Source organism: Benincasa hispida, chromosome 1 (assembly GCF_009727055.1).
Source record: "Benincasa hispida cultivar B227 chromosome 1, ASM972705v1, whole genome shotgun sequence".
In the NCBI taxonomy this organism is placed as follows: domain Eukaryota; kingdom Viridiplantae; phylum Streptophyta; class Magnoliopsida; order Cucurbitales; family Cucurbitaceae; genus Benincasa; species Benincasa hispida.
This window is the reverse complement of record NC_052349.1, coordinates 79,034,971-79,051,497: the sequence shown is the minus strand read 5'-3', so window position 1 is coordinate 79,051,497 and position 16,527 is coordinate 79,034,971. Positions and strand designations below refer to the sequence as shown.

At 31.5% G+C, this 16,527-nt stretch overlaps 1 protein-coding gene across 1 annotated transcript; it reads left to right on the top strand.

Annotated features, from left to right (window-relative positions):
- Positions 1 to 2,405: 2,405 nt before the first annotated feature.
- On the top strand, positions 2,406 to 3,146 carry LOC120070632. Its single transcript, XM_039022491.1, has 3 exons — positions 2,406 to 2,603; positions 2,687 to 2,751; positions 2,906 to 3,146. Exons 1-3 carry the CDS (start codon positions 2,465 to 2,467, stop codon positions 3,023 to 3,025), a joined length of 324 nt encoding a protein of 107 aa, XP_038878419.1. The 5' UTR covers positions 2,406 to 2,464; the 3' UTR covers positions 3,026 to 3,146.
- Positions 3,147 to 16,527: the final 13,381 nt, after the last annotated feature.

The following is a 16,527-nucleotide window of genomic DNA, read 5'->3' as shown; positions in this document are numbered from 1 at the left end:
GAGACTTGAACAAAGGGCCCTACCCTTTCAATGGCCCAAGAAGGGTTTCTGTTTATTGGTTGGACCATAAACAGGTTGTTCATTAGAGGAGCATTGTTACTTAAGGAGTTAGGGGTAATCCAAGGGTAAAACGGTAATTTGACCTAGTTGGAGTTACGAACATTTGTGAAGGACTAACTTGATGTTATTGGTCTATATTCGTGGACACAAAAATATATCTGTAGCGAGAACAGTATAATTGTGGGTCTTTAGTGGAGTGTACCCATAGTAAACGAATATTGATTAACTTAGTTAATAAGTTTAGCCAATTAATCTCATATTGTTGGAGCTTCTGATCTACAAGTCAACCAAGTCCCCTTGTTAGCTCACTAAAGGATATTAAAGAAGAATGATTTGAATTGTTTAAATCAATTTGAGGAAATTGTATTGTAATTGATTATGGATGTGATCTGTAATTTAAATTAAATTGGAAAGAAACATTTGAATAAGATTCAAATAATCAATTCAAGTGAATTAGATTCACAAAGAATTAATTAATAAATAGAGAGTTGTTGCACATAAACATAAGATGTTTATGATAATTAAATATATATACGTTAAATTGGATTTAATGTATAAATAGTTATTTAATTGATGTGTTAATTAATTATTTAAGTGTTATTTAATTAATAGTGTACAAGAAAAAATTGTAAAATGACTTAGAGAAGGGGGTTGACCCTTCTCTATATAAAATCTTCGTTATGGCCCTTTTTGGGCAAGCATTCACTTTGCAAATTTTTCCTTGAGCTACAAAAAGAAATCCTCTCTACTCTCCCAAAGGTTTTTTCTTCTCACCCTTTTCCAATAATTGGATACCATCTATTCTTTTATTGGAATTCTTGAGAATAACAAGGTTATTCTCGTAGTCATGTTCAAGATTGTTCAAGGAAACATTTGTGTTCAAGATCGTTGGAGGAGTCTTTCGTTGGAATATTGAGAGGATCGTTCTAGGTGCTTGGGAATCTACAAAGGTAAGGATGGTTCTTTTTTTTCTCCAAAGCATGTTATTTCAATGATTATTCTACACATATTCTATTTTAGTACACTGATTTTGTTTATGTAAAAATTGATTTGCGGGATGTAAGACGTTCACACGCTTCGCTCGGGATCCGAATCCCATCATATACAAACTCTTTGTATATGATACCTCCATTCACACAAATGAATTGGATCAAATCGTTTGTAACACTTACAAAAAGTAAATCGTATACATAGTGTTGCAAGGATAAGATACTCAACCTTATCCATATGCTACAGACCTTTTATATTATAATTACATCCATCTGTATGTCAACCACATACTATTCAAGTTACATTAAATAACCTTGAATCAGTTTATTGAATTAAGTTAAGTCTAAATACCAAATAAAGTAACTTCTTATTTTATTAAATAAATTAATTTTGTTTACACATTATAAACCATGAGATTTAGGGCATAAAACTCCAAGATTAGGTTGGTTCATGGGTTTACCTAAAATAACACAAACCAATCTAAACTTATTACTGATTTTAAAATGTGTAATATTTTTTTTTTCTACTTATGTAACGTTATACATACATGTATTTATTTTAGTTTTATTCAATTTCATGTTTTTTTTTTCAAATAATACATTCTCTAACAACTTCTAAAACCAATTTTTTAATAACTTGGAAAGAAATTTTTCATAATATAAATTGAAGTTGAGTTGTTAATTTTAATTCAATATATGAAAATAGTTAAATAGAATTTTTTTGTATTAAAATTTTTCTTATAATAAAAATTTAAATAAATGATCCGAGTAACTCGAACCAATCCAACCCAATGTTTCGTGGTTGGGTTCAATTTTAATAAGATTATTTAGGTCGAAAAAATTTACCATCGTTAAAATTAGCTTGAATCTAAAAAGTCATTCATCTCAATCAGCAAACACTCGTAAGCTTAGGTAAATTGAGTTCCTTCTTTAGACTGAGTAGTCATGGGATTCCTTTTTTTCTTGAAGAATCACCATTCAGACGTAACATTCTTACTTCTATTCTATCATAAGGAATATGAATAATCAATGTGAATGTTGATAGAACAGAAAGATTTAAAGAACGTACAGTGCGTAATTATGATGATTAGGGAATAATGCGTAGTTCTGATGATTAAAAAATTGCACCAATGGAGAGCCACGAAGAAGAGTGAAATAATAATAATAATTTAGTGAAATTGCAAGTTTAATCATGGTTTATAAGTTCAAGTGATTAATTTTTTTTTTAATTTTCCTAAATTAATAATATATATGAGTTGGGCAAAAGGGATAAGATATTGCAAATCCAATTATTAAAGCATGTATAAGAACTTTATGGGCAGTTTCCATGTTCTCTCTCTCTCTCTCTCTAAGCAGAACTAATCAGAAATGGTTTTGATCCCTTTCTTCTTCCAAGTAATTCCAAAATATCAAACATGCATGCAATTTTCTCACTCATGAAGAACCAAATATTTTGGAATTTCTTAACTCTTTCAGTTTTCCTCATCCTTTCTTTTTCTTTTTCCCTTCTCTTCCCTTTAATTTCTCCATTATCATCACCAATAAAGCTTCAAGGTAATCTCTCTCTCCCTAAAATATTAATTTATCAACTCAAATTTTTGTTTATATCAACTAATTTGCAGCTTAATCTTGTTAAGATTCTCAGATTCCAAGAGTTCTAAGAGACTCATCATCATCAACTACTACTATTCTCCCTCAACTTGTAAGCATATCTCTTTTTTTCTTTTCTTTTCTTTTTTTCTTGAATAATATTTACAAAAAGTTTAATTAGAAAAATATCAAATTTTATCTTTTTTTTTTTTAATTTCTTCTTTTCAATTTCCTAATGTTTTTCACTTTTTGTTTTTTAATTATAGTTTAAGGATGATTATATTCTTGTCCAAAGAAAAATGTTGCATGAAGTTCATTCTGGACCAAACCCTATTGGTAATTCTGTTCCACACCCCAAGAACACCACTTTACAATCAGATCCCTAACTTTTTTTTTCCACTTGTATATCTTAAAACACTTTGTAGCCCAAAGTGAAAATGTATTATATATAATTGATAAGATAAATTAATTGATGAAATAAATTTTCTCATGAATTATATTTATGACATCTTTTATTTTCATTTACTATGTATTTGTTTGTGTTTATATATTTTGTAATAATATACATAAAGAGGCCTTAATTGATGTTTTTGGTCTATTTTGTATGCTTAGGAAGAAAACTGTATTAATTTCTTTTTTGTCACTAAAAAAATAGATTATATTAACTATAATATAAAATGGAAATAATTAAAAATCACATTAAGTTGTTTTAGTAAGTTAAGAAGGGGAGTTTTCATACTTTAGTATACATCTCTAGCTAAGCTTGTTTTTAAACTACCTTCAAGATAATAAGTTTCTGTTCTTCAATTAAAAAATTCAACAATGCTATATCTATATAACTATTTCTGAAACTTTTCATTCTTTTTTTTTTTCTTTCATATTCTTGCAATTAAATACAATGTTATTGTTGGAAAAAAAAAGTTAATAAAACACTATTTTCATCCATGTGTATTTATTAGTCTATGAATGAATTTTAGTATTTAATTATTTAATCTTTATATATTTTAAAATCGGTAACAATTTAACATCTAAAATTTAGCATGTGCAACAATTGAATTTCTTTAAAGGAAATTGTAACAATTTAGTCTCTACAATAAAAAATCATCCATAAAATTTAAGAGGAGATTTTTATTATGTAACGATTTAATTTTTGTAATTTATAAACATGTTTCGTTCAATTCTTAAGAGATACTCATTAATTTTAACAACATTTTCATGATAAGAACTAAATCATAATAAATTATTTTAAAACTATAGTTTTATCTTAGGTTCGAATTAGACATTATTTAATTATTATTATTTTAGTATATTAAACTGTTACAAGTTATTTATTTATACTTTTTATAGTTTAAATTACAAACTATATTTTACCCCATCTAGAATTAGTGAAATCAAAATTAAAATTATGGGTTAATGAAATAACAACATGGATAGTTTTTGTTAGAAAAATTGGATTAAATGACTCAATTAAGGATGAAAGTTGCAAGATAAGAGTTTAAAGAAATTAGATATATACACAATCAAATGATACATAAATAAAATGGATTCTAAAGAAAGATTAGTTGGTCAAATGAGATTACACCGTTAAAGATTTTTTTGATTCCCATTGATTTGGGAAGAACCTTGAAACCGTAAAGAAAATCATAATAAAATTATAATAAAATATATTAGTTACAATTCACTTTTTTTTATAAAGATTTTTCATTTTTATCAAACACAATTTCCAAACAACATTATTCTTCTAATTTATCCAATTTGAAATAATTCTAAAAAAAAATATTCAACTATACTTAACATAAAGATTTTAAAATTATACAGAGAGATAAATCATTCAACAAATGGAAAATAGGAGAAGGAAAAAGAAAATGACAATTGAGAAAAAAAAAAAGGAATGATGACTGTAAAAATAAAAAATAAAACCTGAATTAATTATGGTTGATATTGAATTTGTTTTCTCTTGTAATTGTGATGTTATGGTGATGTAGAAGTGGTCAATAAAAAAAGAAGTGATTGATAAAAAAAAAAAAATGAGTGCAATCGATGGATTAAAAAAGATTATGGAAAAAATTAATTGCTGTTAAAAAAAGTCTGATTTATAGAGAATCTAAAAGTGAAAACTAGTTTTTAGCGGATTTTGAAAACGGTAAGATTTAAAAAGTAATTTTCTATAATTTTTAAAAATAGTAAATTACCAAACCCTTAAAAAGGTTAAGATTTTTTTCAGATCGAAGGCCGCCAACGCAATGTCAGCCTAAAATTAATATTTAGTTTGACCAATGAGAAAAAAGTAGATGGAGGGAGGGAGAATTTTTTTAAATTATTATTATTATTATTTATTTTTTATTTTATATACATATAAACTTTAGAAGAGATCTTGGGCAGGGATTTTTGCTAGTGAAAGGCACTGCAAAATTGGGAATCTTTTACCTTTGCTAAAAAAAGGGAATCTTTTGATTTTTTTTTAGCAAAAAGTGCTTATATTATGTTTCAATATATTACATATACTATGTAAATGCTTCTTTTAGGGAGCCATAGCCTTTCAAGAGAAAGTAGAAAGGGGCTTCAAAAGCATAATTTGTACAACTCTTTAGGGCCAACCATTCTTCTTGTAAATGTTGCTAACGTAGAAAATTAAAGAAGAGACAAAAAAGAAAAAGAAAAAAAAAAAAATCTAAAGTACATAATGTTGGTCTTTCAAGAAAAAAAAAATATTGAATAAAAATTTTAGGTTTAATTAGTATGTGTTGTTTATTTGATAAGCGATTAACCTCTCTCTATATATATACACTAATTATCATTATCAAAATCAACCTTGATTTACCAAAGTGAGCAAATCATTGGAATGTTACTCTTATTTTTAATATGGGGAATATTGGGAATGGTGTCCTAAATCTCCATCTCGTAGTTTGTAAACACTATATAAACATATTGTTGTTAATAATGTAATTTAAACAAATATGTAGAGACATACAAGTGAATCTTGTTTAAATAATAACCAAAACGGTATGTAGTAGATGAATAAGGTTGGATACCGGTAACACTATGGATACGACCCACTTTATAGGTGTTACAAATGTTGTAAAGTGCTATAAATGATCTCCTAATCATTCATGTGGAGACATGCGAGTGGGGTATCCTATACAAAGAGTTTGTATAAGACTAAACCACGAAATAATTAGTCTTTTTATATAACATTGTTAATAATAGAGACTGAATCTTGAGTTAGTTCAACATTGTTAATAATAGAGACCTACATTTCACTAAGATGACCATAGGTGACATGACCTGAATCTTGAGTTAGTTGTGAACTCCTACTTATGAAGGCGATCATTTGATTTGTATAGGTGAGAGTGGCTAGATTGCCAGCTCAACAAGCCTACAATTTTGGAATTCGTCTAACTGGGGAATTAGGAACTCAGCTCCCGATATAGGGGCAAGTAGATAAATTACAAGGGCTGATTCCGAGTCTTGAACATAGTGGTCACACCCTCTAGCCTGAGGACTTATTAGAGGAATCAGTAGTAAAGGGGTTAGATATAACTATAGGGGTAAAATGGTATTTTGGCCCAGCTGTACTTACGAGTAATTTGTGAAGAGTCATCACACTGTTGATTGGTTATATCCAATGGACACAGAAATTCAGAAATTTATGTATAGTGCGAGGAGTACAGCTGTCGGACTGGCAGTTAATGGATTTGGGTAATTTAATTAAAGAGTTTAATTATTTATCTGAGTATCGTTAAAGCTTTATAAGGTCCCTACTGTAGCTCAACATGGATTTAATCTTTGGATTAATTTGAAATATTCAAATTAATTTAAGGAATTATTTATATATGATATAATTAATTATAATGTATTTGATATATTATGAAATAAATTTGAATATGATTTAAATACCAATTATATGAATAAGATTCATGTAATTGAATATAAATATGATTTATGTTGAGAGGAATAAAATATTTGGATATGACCCATAAATGGATTTAATATAAATGTGATTTATATTAAATATCATGTATAGTTAAGAGAGAATTGTATTTGATGCAATATAAAACTATAGACTATATGTTATATTTGATATAACATATGGTGTATATATAATAAAGTAGTTATTATATATTCTCTTTTATTAATTTATTTGAAATTAATAAAAGAGAAAGAGTTATAACTCTCTCCCCACATTCTCTCAAAGAAAACTAACAAGTGATAAAAGAAGTTGAGAGGATCATCTTCTTGATCGATTGACAATCACAGAGAAAGGTTCTCTGAAGAAAACTTCCCTTTCATACTTTCCATCTCATTCCCTCTTCCCATGACTCAACAAAGCCCACAACTCCTATTTGAATCTTTGAATCCCAAAAGAGAATACAGAAGATTCTTGCTTGGTAGTGTCCGTGTGAGAAGAAGGAGATCCACGAAGAAGGAGTTTTGTTCGTGACTAGTACAAGGGATTACTTGAAGAAAGGTTCTTCAAAGGTGAGGTTTCTTGAAACCTATTTTCTTTGTAAAAGTATATTGTAATTTAACCTTGAATGCATATCTAATTGTATATTTACTATAAATTATGTTTTCAATAATTAATGGAATTTGGATAATTAGCTTCCGCTCGATAGTAAAAATTTTATGTCAGTTAAGGCTATGGTTATGCTCATTTTGGTTGTGTGAGAGATTTTGGGTGATGAAATCTGGCTAGAATATCTTATTAAATTTTTATTTTTATTTTTTATTTATGGAATTACATTGTTGTTTTTATTAAAATTTTTCAATTTCTCTTTATATATATAGTAAAAAGTAAAGGTGTACATAGGTTGGGTTGAGTTGGGTTGAAGGTATTTTTTGGATCAACCCAAAAATTCGAGTTGGTTTGATTGGCAACCCAAATGACCCCAATAAAGTTTCCAACCCAACCCTTAAAATTCGGGTTCGGTTGGGTTGTCGGGTTATAACTTATTTTTTTATTTTTAATAAAAATAATATGTAAATTTATATACAACACATGACTAATAACTAAAATCTCATAAAATTAAGATGCTAAATACTACATATCTATTATATTTATTGTAAATTTTAAACAAAGACAAATATCATAACAATTTTAAAAGAAAATATTAAAAATTAAAAAAATTAATCAATACAAAAAAATCAAACTTTAAACAAAGAGGTATATATATATATATATATATAATTCGGGTTGAGTTGGGTCAACCCAGATTTTTTTTAGCCAAACCACAACCCAATCCAACCCAATCCAAGAACAAACCTAACCCAAGTCAACCCTTACATTTTGGGTTAGATAGTTCGGGTTGTTCGAGTTGTCGGGTTATTTGAACAACCCTAGTAAAAAGAATTAGAAAAACACTTTAGTTTCTAAAATTTCTTGAAATGAACCATCTACCGCCTAAACTTTAATTTTAATTTAGTTTCTTATATTTTTATCATTTATAAGAATTAAATCTCTTTCATGAAAATCTGATCAAAATTGAATGTGTCTATTTTTATTATTTAACGACATACTCGATCTTTATAGTTATTTATAAAAACACATTTAATTCCTAGTTTAGTTATCTATTTACATGTACCTAAGAAAAATCTCATCAAATGTTACCTATATTTTTGTAACTACATTGTCACAAGTAGATTTTAATATCGAATTTAGAGTACTTAAACTAAATCAATATAAACACAAATTTATACACTAAATTGTTATTCTCAACAAATCATTATAAAACCAAAAATGTTTTTTTCACCATAGAATAAAAAACACTTAATAAAAAAAGAACAGAAGATATATATGTAGACATTTTAACATTAATGACATATAGAAAACACTTTCTTTAGCAATTACATAAATTAGAGTAATCATTTTTTTAGGTTTAGACTTAACGTCTATTTGATTCTTGAAATTTCAAAAGCAACACTTTAATTCTTGATATCTCAAAATAACTCTAAATGGTCCCTCGAACTAGTTGACAGTTAATTGATCCAACAAAAAGATGATAGGACAATTAATTAATGATGAGATTTTGTTAATGTGCATTTTAAATGGAGTTGGTAAAAAGATATGAATTTTATATTATTTTATTTTTATTATGCGTCATTTTCTCTTTCTCCTTATTTCTCTCGTGATCCAAACTCCTTCTATTCTCCGTTCTCTCTCCTCCTCGAGCACATCTTGTCATCGATTGGTTGAACTTTGGAAGTATATAAATTAATTTTGTGACAATTTCTTGTCTACTCATTTAAAAATGCCACATTTATAAAATGCATCATTAATTAACCGCCACATCATTCTTTTGTTAAGTCAACTAACGACCAATTATCGCAAAGAACCATTTAGAATTATGTTTCAAATCTCAGGGACTAAAGTGTTGGTTTTGAAACTTTAGATACCAAATAAACATTAAGAGATGTTTGAAGCAAGAATTATCTTAAGACTATAATAACCACCTCTTGGTATATTAATAACCACTTCCTAAGTCTAAACTTCATGACCAAAAGTGTAATTTACCTTATAAATTATTATGGACGATTTCTGTTTTTGTGTTTCAATTGAACTTAATATTTGGGCCTCAACATAAGGCACAGTTATATTGGACCCCAAAAGCCCGGTCATTGGTGAATGCTCCTCCAAAAAGTTGTAGCCCGAAAATCACAGTGTCAAATTGAAAATTAGCCAAAACAATAATATTAATAATGAAATAAATGTTTAAATCCTATCTTGGTTCATAAACTTTGAAACTTGTTCTATTTTTTTCTAAATTTTTAAAAACGTCTATTCTAGTCTCTAAACTTTTAAAAAGTGTTTATTTTGGTCTCTGGTATTGAAATTTTGTTACCTCTTAAACAATGATGAGATTATTTTATTTTTAGATGACTAGGTTACCAAATAAGTTAGTACACTAAAAAATGTAGAGTTTCAATTTTGTATTTGGTGGTAAAACGATTTTTTATAAAACTCAAAAGTCATTTTGCTTTTAAGATTTTGGTCGTTCAGTACTTTGTCGTGTTGTTGCTGGCATTTTGCTTCACCTTCATTTTGCTCAACACATGCTAGACGTAATCTCATCAAAGAGTTAACAAATTTTTAAAGTAGGAACCAAAATAAACACAAGTTCAAGGACTAAAACAATCATTTTTTAAAGTTTAGAGACCAAAATAGAACAAGATTTAAAATTTAGGGAGCAAAATATGATTTAAACCTAAAATAAAATAGTAATTACAATGGGTAACACTTATAGATCTAATATTTAACAACATTTTTAAAGAAGTACAAATATAGAAAATTTGTCATGATAAATACTCTATTAGTGATATAATAGTCTATCCTTGATAGATTTTGAGAATTGAATTTAAATTTTGTTATATTTGTAAATTCTTTGACATTATGTTATATTTGCTAATAATTTAGGTATGATTTTTATATTTACAACTTATTTATAAATATAGCAAAATGTCACCATCTATAAGTGATAGACATAGATAGACAATGACATTTTACTATATTTATAAATAAATTGACTCATTTTACTATATTTCAAGATATTCTTATATTTTATTATTTTTTTATTTCATATCTTAAGCCAATTTGACGTCTCCTTTGAGAGAGCTTTGAGCTGTAAGGACCATAAATTCCAGAGTGTGTGTGTGGCAAAGCTTAGAGAGAAAGAGAGAAGAGGACCACAAAATCAAGAGAGAGGGACTATGGACAAAGAAGACACCACAAAACCAAGACAAAATAGAATGGCCAAATTTGAGAGAGAGAGAATTTCTTTTGGTGCCTAGAAAAGGATGTAATTCCCACTTTATAAAAAGTTTTTGAATAAAGCATCCGCATTAAATAATGAAACAGTACATTAAACCCAAAATATTAACATATATAACGTAATATAAAAAAATTTACAAATATGAATAATCTATAATTGATAGATCATATTATTGATAGAGGTCTATCAGTAATAGACCATATCACTGGTAAGAGTCTATCAATGATAGAGGTCTCGCTGATAGACTTGGGAGTGTATCAATGATAAAAATCTACCACGGATAAATTTGACAATATTTGTAATTTTTTTAATTATTATTCCTAAAAATGCTATCAATTGTAATTATTCTTAAATAATTTTGTTCACATTTATAAAAAATAAAAATAAAAATAAAAAAAATTAAAGGTTGTAATTTAATCTCCCTGAAAATGTTTAGAAAGGAGGACAAGCTTATGACGATTCCCTTGAATAATTGTCCATAGAGGGAGGCCAAAAGAATGACACGAAATATATTATTATGATGTAAATCAGATGTGGACATTATATGTATGAAAATTAATGAACGCAGTGGATTGCATTTTGGGGCACCGCAACTTAGGAGCCCCAACAGCCACTAAGTACAAGTACAAGAGTAGCATGTGGCGTTCGTTTAGGCCTTAAACCTTAAACCCTCACATTCTTCCCCTTGCGCCAAGGCATCCTCTCCTCTCCCTTCCATGACCTTTCTTACATGTTGTACATCTCATCTATCTTTCACCAACCCAACCCTTCTTTCATTAATAACATATTCACGGCATCTCGTATCGACGAAATGTTTAAGTTTCATTTGAGATGTTAATCTACATTATTTAACGTAATAAATGATACAAACCAAAAAATAAATCTTTTCTTAACTTCCCTCTCCATTTTTTCCTTCTTTTTATGTAGGATTGTATCAGCAACTGCAGAAGCACAAGGATCATCTAAGCACTCAAATTCACTAATTTTGGCAAAATATAAAGCATGCTCTTGCAGAAAAACAAGTAAATTTCAAGATATACCTCTTATAGAACTTCTTCAAAGCTCCTTCTCCAGCTGCTATCTTCTCCAAATCTTGTTGCAAACCACCTCAAGATTTTCTTCATTATTCTCCTGGTGCTCTAGATTGAGTTGTGGGACTCAAAACAAGATTGAATCAAGGGATGAAGGAGAAATGCTCACTACAAAAATCTAGTTGAAGAACTCTTTCTTCAAACCGAATTTTCTCTCAAATTCTCTATAGATTGCATGCACGATTTTTACTCCAATCTCTTCACTATATTGTAGATCAATATGTAAAGAAAAGAGTTGCATGAGTTGTAGCTCATGCTTGGAGAAGACAAGGAAAAGAAAATGCTTCATGTGTGAGCAACTAAGGAAATGGATAATGGAAAAACAACTTTTTTCATTTTTGTGTTTTTGGTTTTTACTTTTCCAATTTTATCGTAAAATCAAAAATAATTTTATAAAATCTATTTTGATTTTAAAAATGAAAATTTTAATTAATTTCATAAATTAATTATTAAATAAAACTTAATTAATTTAATATCAAATATTAAATTAATTTTAACACACATCCATCTTTATATATTTAAATCATATTTAAATATATAAATTCTCCTATTCTGTTTAATTCTCAAATTAAACATGTAACTATATCTCATATAATTACTAATTCCCTTAATTCTAATTTGAATGATTCAAATTAACTTATCACGCTATTCTAGAGCTAATCCGTTACGAGCTAGTAGGGGGACCTCGCGGACCTACAGATCATGAGCTCCAACGATCCGAGATTAATTGGCTAAACTCATTAGACCAAATTAATCTCCATTCGTTTACTAATGGGTCACTTCACTAAAGCTCATAGTTGCACTCCCCTCACTGTAGATATATTATGTCCACATGATTTAACCATAATCAGCAAGTCGAACCTTCACAGGTTATTCGTAATAACGGTTGGGTCAAATATCTGTTTTACCCTTGAGATTACGTCTTATCCCTTAAGTCCCTACTGATCCTCTAATGAACAACTGGTTTGTGATCCAATCGCCAAACCAAACTCTCTCGACCAAATGAGAGAGTAGGGCCCCTTGTTCAAGACCTGGATTCAGTACTTGAGAGAATAACATTTCTCCTATCCCTAAATCGACTAGATGTGAACTTCTTCTTACATTTTATGTCCCCAGCTATCTATCCGGTCTTACCCCTAAAATGAGAGTCTTATTGAGCTGGCACTGTTGAGCTGTTGAATGAAAACTTATGGGGTTGTACGTGATGGCGGGAAATTAGAAGTCAATTTACTCGACAACCAAAATCCCGTGGACGCGGTATGCGATGCATGTTCCTAAGATATGCATTGATAGTCATGCGTCGATGGTCATGTGTTGGACTGATAATGCGTTAATGAATGTATGCGATGACCATGTGTCCTGCCACAAGTTTTCTTGCGCTCACGCCAAGTATAACGCGAACGCAAGTTTCTCGGATAATCCAAGGTCGAACACAGGGACTTGTAGCTATACGTATGCGGTAATGTGCATGTGGCGGTTTGAATAAAAGAATGGAAGGGATGTTGCTAAGTTAATCCTACTCCTACTCTTATCTAACAGACAACGCAATGAGAATATGCATGAAAGGTAGAGATATGACAAACCTTGACATGAAATAAATGTGTGGGAAAATAGATAAAATGCGGAGATGATTTCATTGCAACCCTTAAGAGTGACCACAAGGGCAACCTTAGTCAACGCAAGCCAATGTGATCATGCTACACTCATGCACGACAAATTATTTTCCAATGCAAATGCGGTGCTCCTAAGTCGAGGATGCATGTGTTGAATGCAAAAGTGTCAATAGAGCTTATTCCTAAGTCTCTACTCTTTTCCTATGTGATGATGCAAAATGCACACAATGCTGCGGTGACCGCACACAATCGTATCCTATCTCTAGGACGCATGCGATGGGTTAATAGCAAACAGTGCTTATTCCTAAGCCCTTATCTCTTGTATTATGTGTTCTAATCTGATTCTCCCAAACCTAGATTCTGACTTGACCTTCCTAAGCCTAGATCCTGTCCTTAGACTACCTTTCCGAGTATCCCTAATGGACGAATGAAGTATACATAATACAAGACAATCACATGAACTTGGTTGACACAAGATTGTTACTATCCCTAGTGAACAATGCATACATTGCTTAATGCGTCCAACCACTTACCCTCCTAGGCAGTTGATTGTTGCTGACTTCACTCATAGACAAACAATGCGTTAGCCTATAGACAGGTGTTGCAGCAGCTTCACACTAAGCAAATAATATTACTCACACACTCGCGCAACACACACCTCTCGGTGGGTTGCTACATGCTTCATATCCCTAATCCACATGACTAAGTATGCGATACCCAAGCAATCCCACTAAGTGTTGCAATGAAAGTAAAGATGCTAAGCAAAGAAGATGGAGATGGAGTCGAAGGAACAGAGAAATGCATTGAAAACAAATTGTATTAATTCCTTAATTCCAAGAAGTCATACAATACAATATAAGAAAGAAAGGAAAAGGAAATAACCGGCTGGAAGCAAATATTTTCTCTCAGCGGATGTGCGTCAAGGCTGCCGGTGGTGCCATAGATGGGCAAAGGAACTGATTCTTTCAAGATCTAGCTCCGGTCGTCACTCGGAATGGATGAAGGAGGTGAAGAACTCTCAGACATCTTCTCACGCGTTTGTCTGGATCGCAAGGATCCGCCCTAGGGGAACCTCAGGCGAAAACCTTGGATAACTTGAATTTCTGCTCATCGGCTTCTATTTATAGAGCTTGGGTCACCGACGGCATTAATTGGACTGCTCTGAGTCTGACGTTCGACACGTTAGTCCTTTCTGAACCTTTGCCACTAATGGCGTGGTAGGTGAAATGTCAACATCAGCTTTGGATTTTCTCGAGGTAGATGCGTTGATGCATTCATTCCACCTACCTTGCGTTGATCCCATTAGTATGCATTGTCGCGTAGCTGCAATCATTCAATGAGCACATTCACTTAATACCGCAACTCTACATGATGACCGCAATCGCTTGACGAGCGCAACTCCCATGCGATGGATGTATACAACTGAATATCGCAACTCCCATGCGATGGACGTATACGACTGATTACCGCAACATCCATGCGTTGATCGATGTGTTTGCCTTTGCGATGGAGTGTTTCTTCGCATGCGGTCGTCTATGCAGTGGTCCGATTTCTACGTTTGCGTCCATTTCCTACATTAGCTACAAAAATAGAATATTGAACGCATAATTAACGTAAAATAACGGGTTGACTGAGATTCGACATGCTGATCCAAAGCTCTTTTTCTCATGAATTCCTAACATGATTGATGCATATTTTGCCTAACAACCTTCATAATTCTAAGTAAAAAGCCTAAGATGACATGAATTTCTACATGTCATCTGTACGCAATCATGTGTGGTACATGGCTTAAGCTATGCATTTATGCCCATGCGTCGGAGGTCATGCGTTGGAATGAAAAGTATACGTTAATCTAGTATGAAATGACCATGTGTTCCTATCACAAGTTTTCTTATGTTCGTGCCAAGTATAATGAGAACACAAGTTTCTCGGGTAATCCAAGGTCGAACACAGGGACTTGTCACTCAATAATGCTTGTGAAGCAATGCATTTAAGGCGATGAATAAAAGTAAAAAAAAGAAGTTTAATGGGCTACATGCTACTCCTACTCCTAACTAAACAGATTGAGCAATAGAAGACTTGCGATGAGAATTGGTAGAAACACAACAACTATTAACGCACAGTAATGTTTATTATCTTAAATCGCTCGAGTAATCCCAGCTTGTCACACTAATGCATCGCACACCTCTTGGTGGTCAGCTGCATGACTATATCTCTATAGCGCATGGTTGCGTCGAGCATAAGATTGTGCCTATCTCTAAGAACAATGCATACTTTACTTTAATGCGTTCCATCTCTTACCTTCTCAGGCAGTTAGACGTGGCTAATTAACTTATAGACAAGCATTGCAACAACCCATTAACAAGCGTTGCTACAGCCTTTCACCAAGCAAAGAGGATTAACTCACTATACTCGCATAACGCACACTTCTCGGTGGATTGCTACATGCGTCCTATCTCTAGACTACACGATTAAGTATGCGATCGCCTTTGATATATAAATGATGAAGGTAAACGATGATAAAGATAAAGATGATGAAGAAGATGGCATTGAAGGAATCAAGATATGCATTGATTACAAAATGTCTTAATATCTTAAACTAAAATGTAATACAATACAGAGGTTAGAGAAGAAATGAAATACTCTACATCAAGGCTGCTGGTGGTGCCATGGATGAATGTTAGAGATGTCTCTCTCAAGCTCTATCTCCGGCGAAAGCTCCAGTCGTCACTCGGTCTGGTTTGTGGAGATGAAAAATTCTCACTGAAAATCTCGCTCATACTCTCATCTGTGATCGCAAACCTCTACCTTGAGGCAGAAGTTCAGATCCCTTGAAATGAAGGTCCAATGGGCTATTTATAGAGTTTAAACGCCGACAGCTATCATGATTGCATTATGTCTCACTGCTGCCTTTATTGTGGTATGGGCAATGTCACATCATCTTATCTTATTGATACTCCAAAAGTATGCGTCCGAGCTTGATTCAACTGAAGTATCAACGCATTCTACCCATCTTGCGATCACCTTTCTATTTAAGGTTATTACTCCATGGCTGCAATCTCCAAGTGATTACCGCATTCGCTTGATCACTGCAACTTCCATGCGATGGACGCATTCGATCACCACATGCGTTCGTCTATGCGATAGCTCGGCTTTTAGCGCATGCATTTGTCTTTGCGGTCGCCTGGCTTCAACGCATGCGTTTGATTACGATTGCTTATTTCCAGCGCATGCGTTTGATTCCTACGATAACTACAAAAATAGACACTTTGGCACGGAGTAACGCATAATATTGGGGTCAGTGAGGATTTAGGTGCTAAATGACGCAAACTCAATTTTTCACAAATTCTAAGTATTATCACCGCATTTTCTACTTGTTAGCCCTCATAATTCTAAATAAAAGGCTTATAATAACTAG

Bases quoted from the DNA above. Each gene is read 5' to 3' on its own strand.
- LOC120070632 (XM_039022491.1), top strand. From the start codon at position 2,465: ATGCATGCAATTTTCTCACTCATGAAGAACCAAATATTTTGGAATTTC. The intron at 2,604-2,686 runs GTAATCTCTCTC...AATCTTGTTAAG, and splicing joins ATCACCAATAAAGCTTCAAG to ATTCTCAGATTCCAAGAGTT. The intron at 2,752-2,905 runs GTAAGCATATCT...TTTTAATTATAG, and splicing joins CTACTATTCTCCCTCAACTT to TTTAAGGATGATTATATTCT.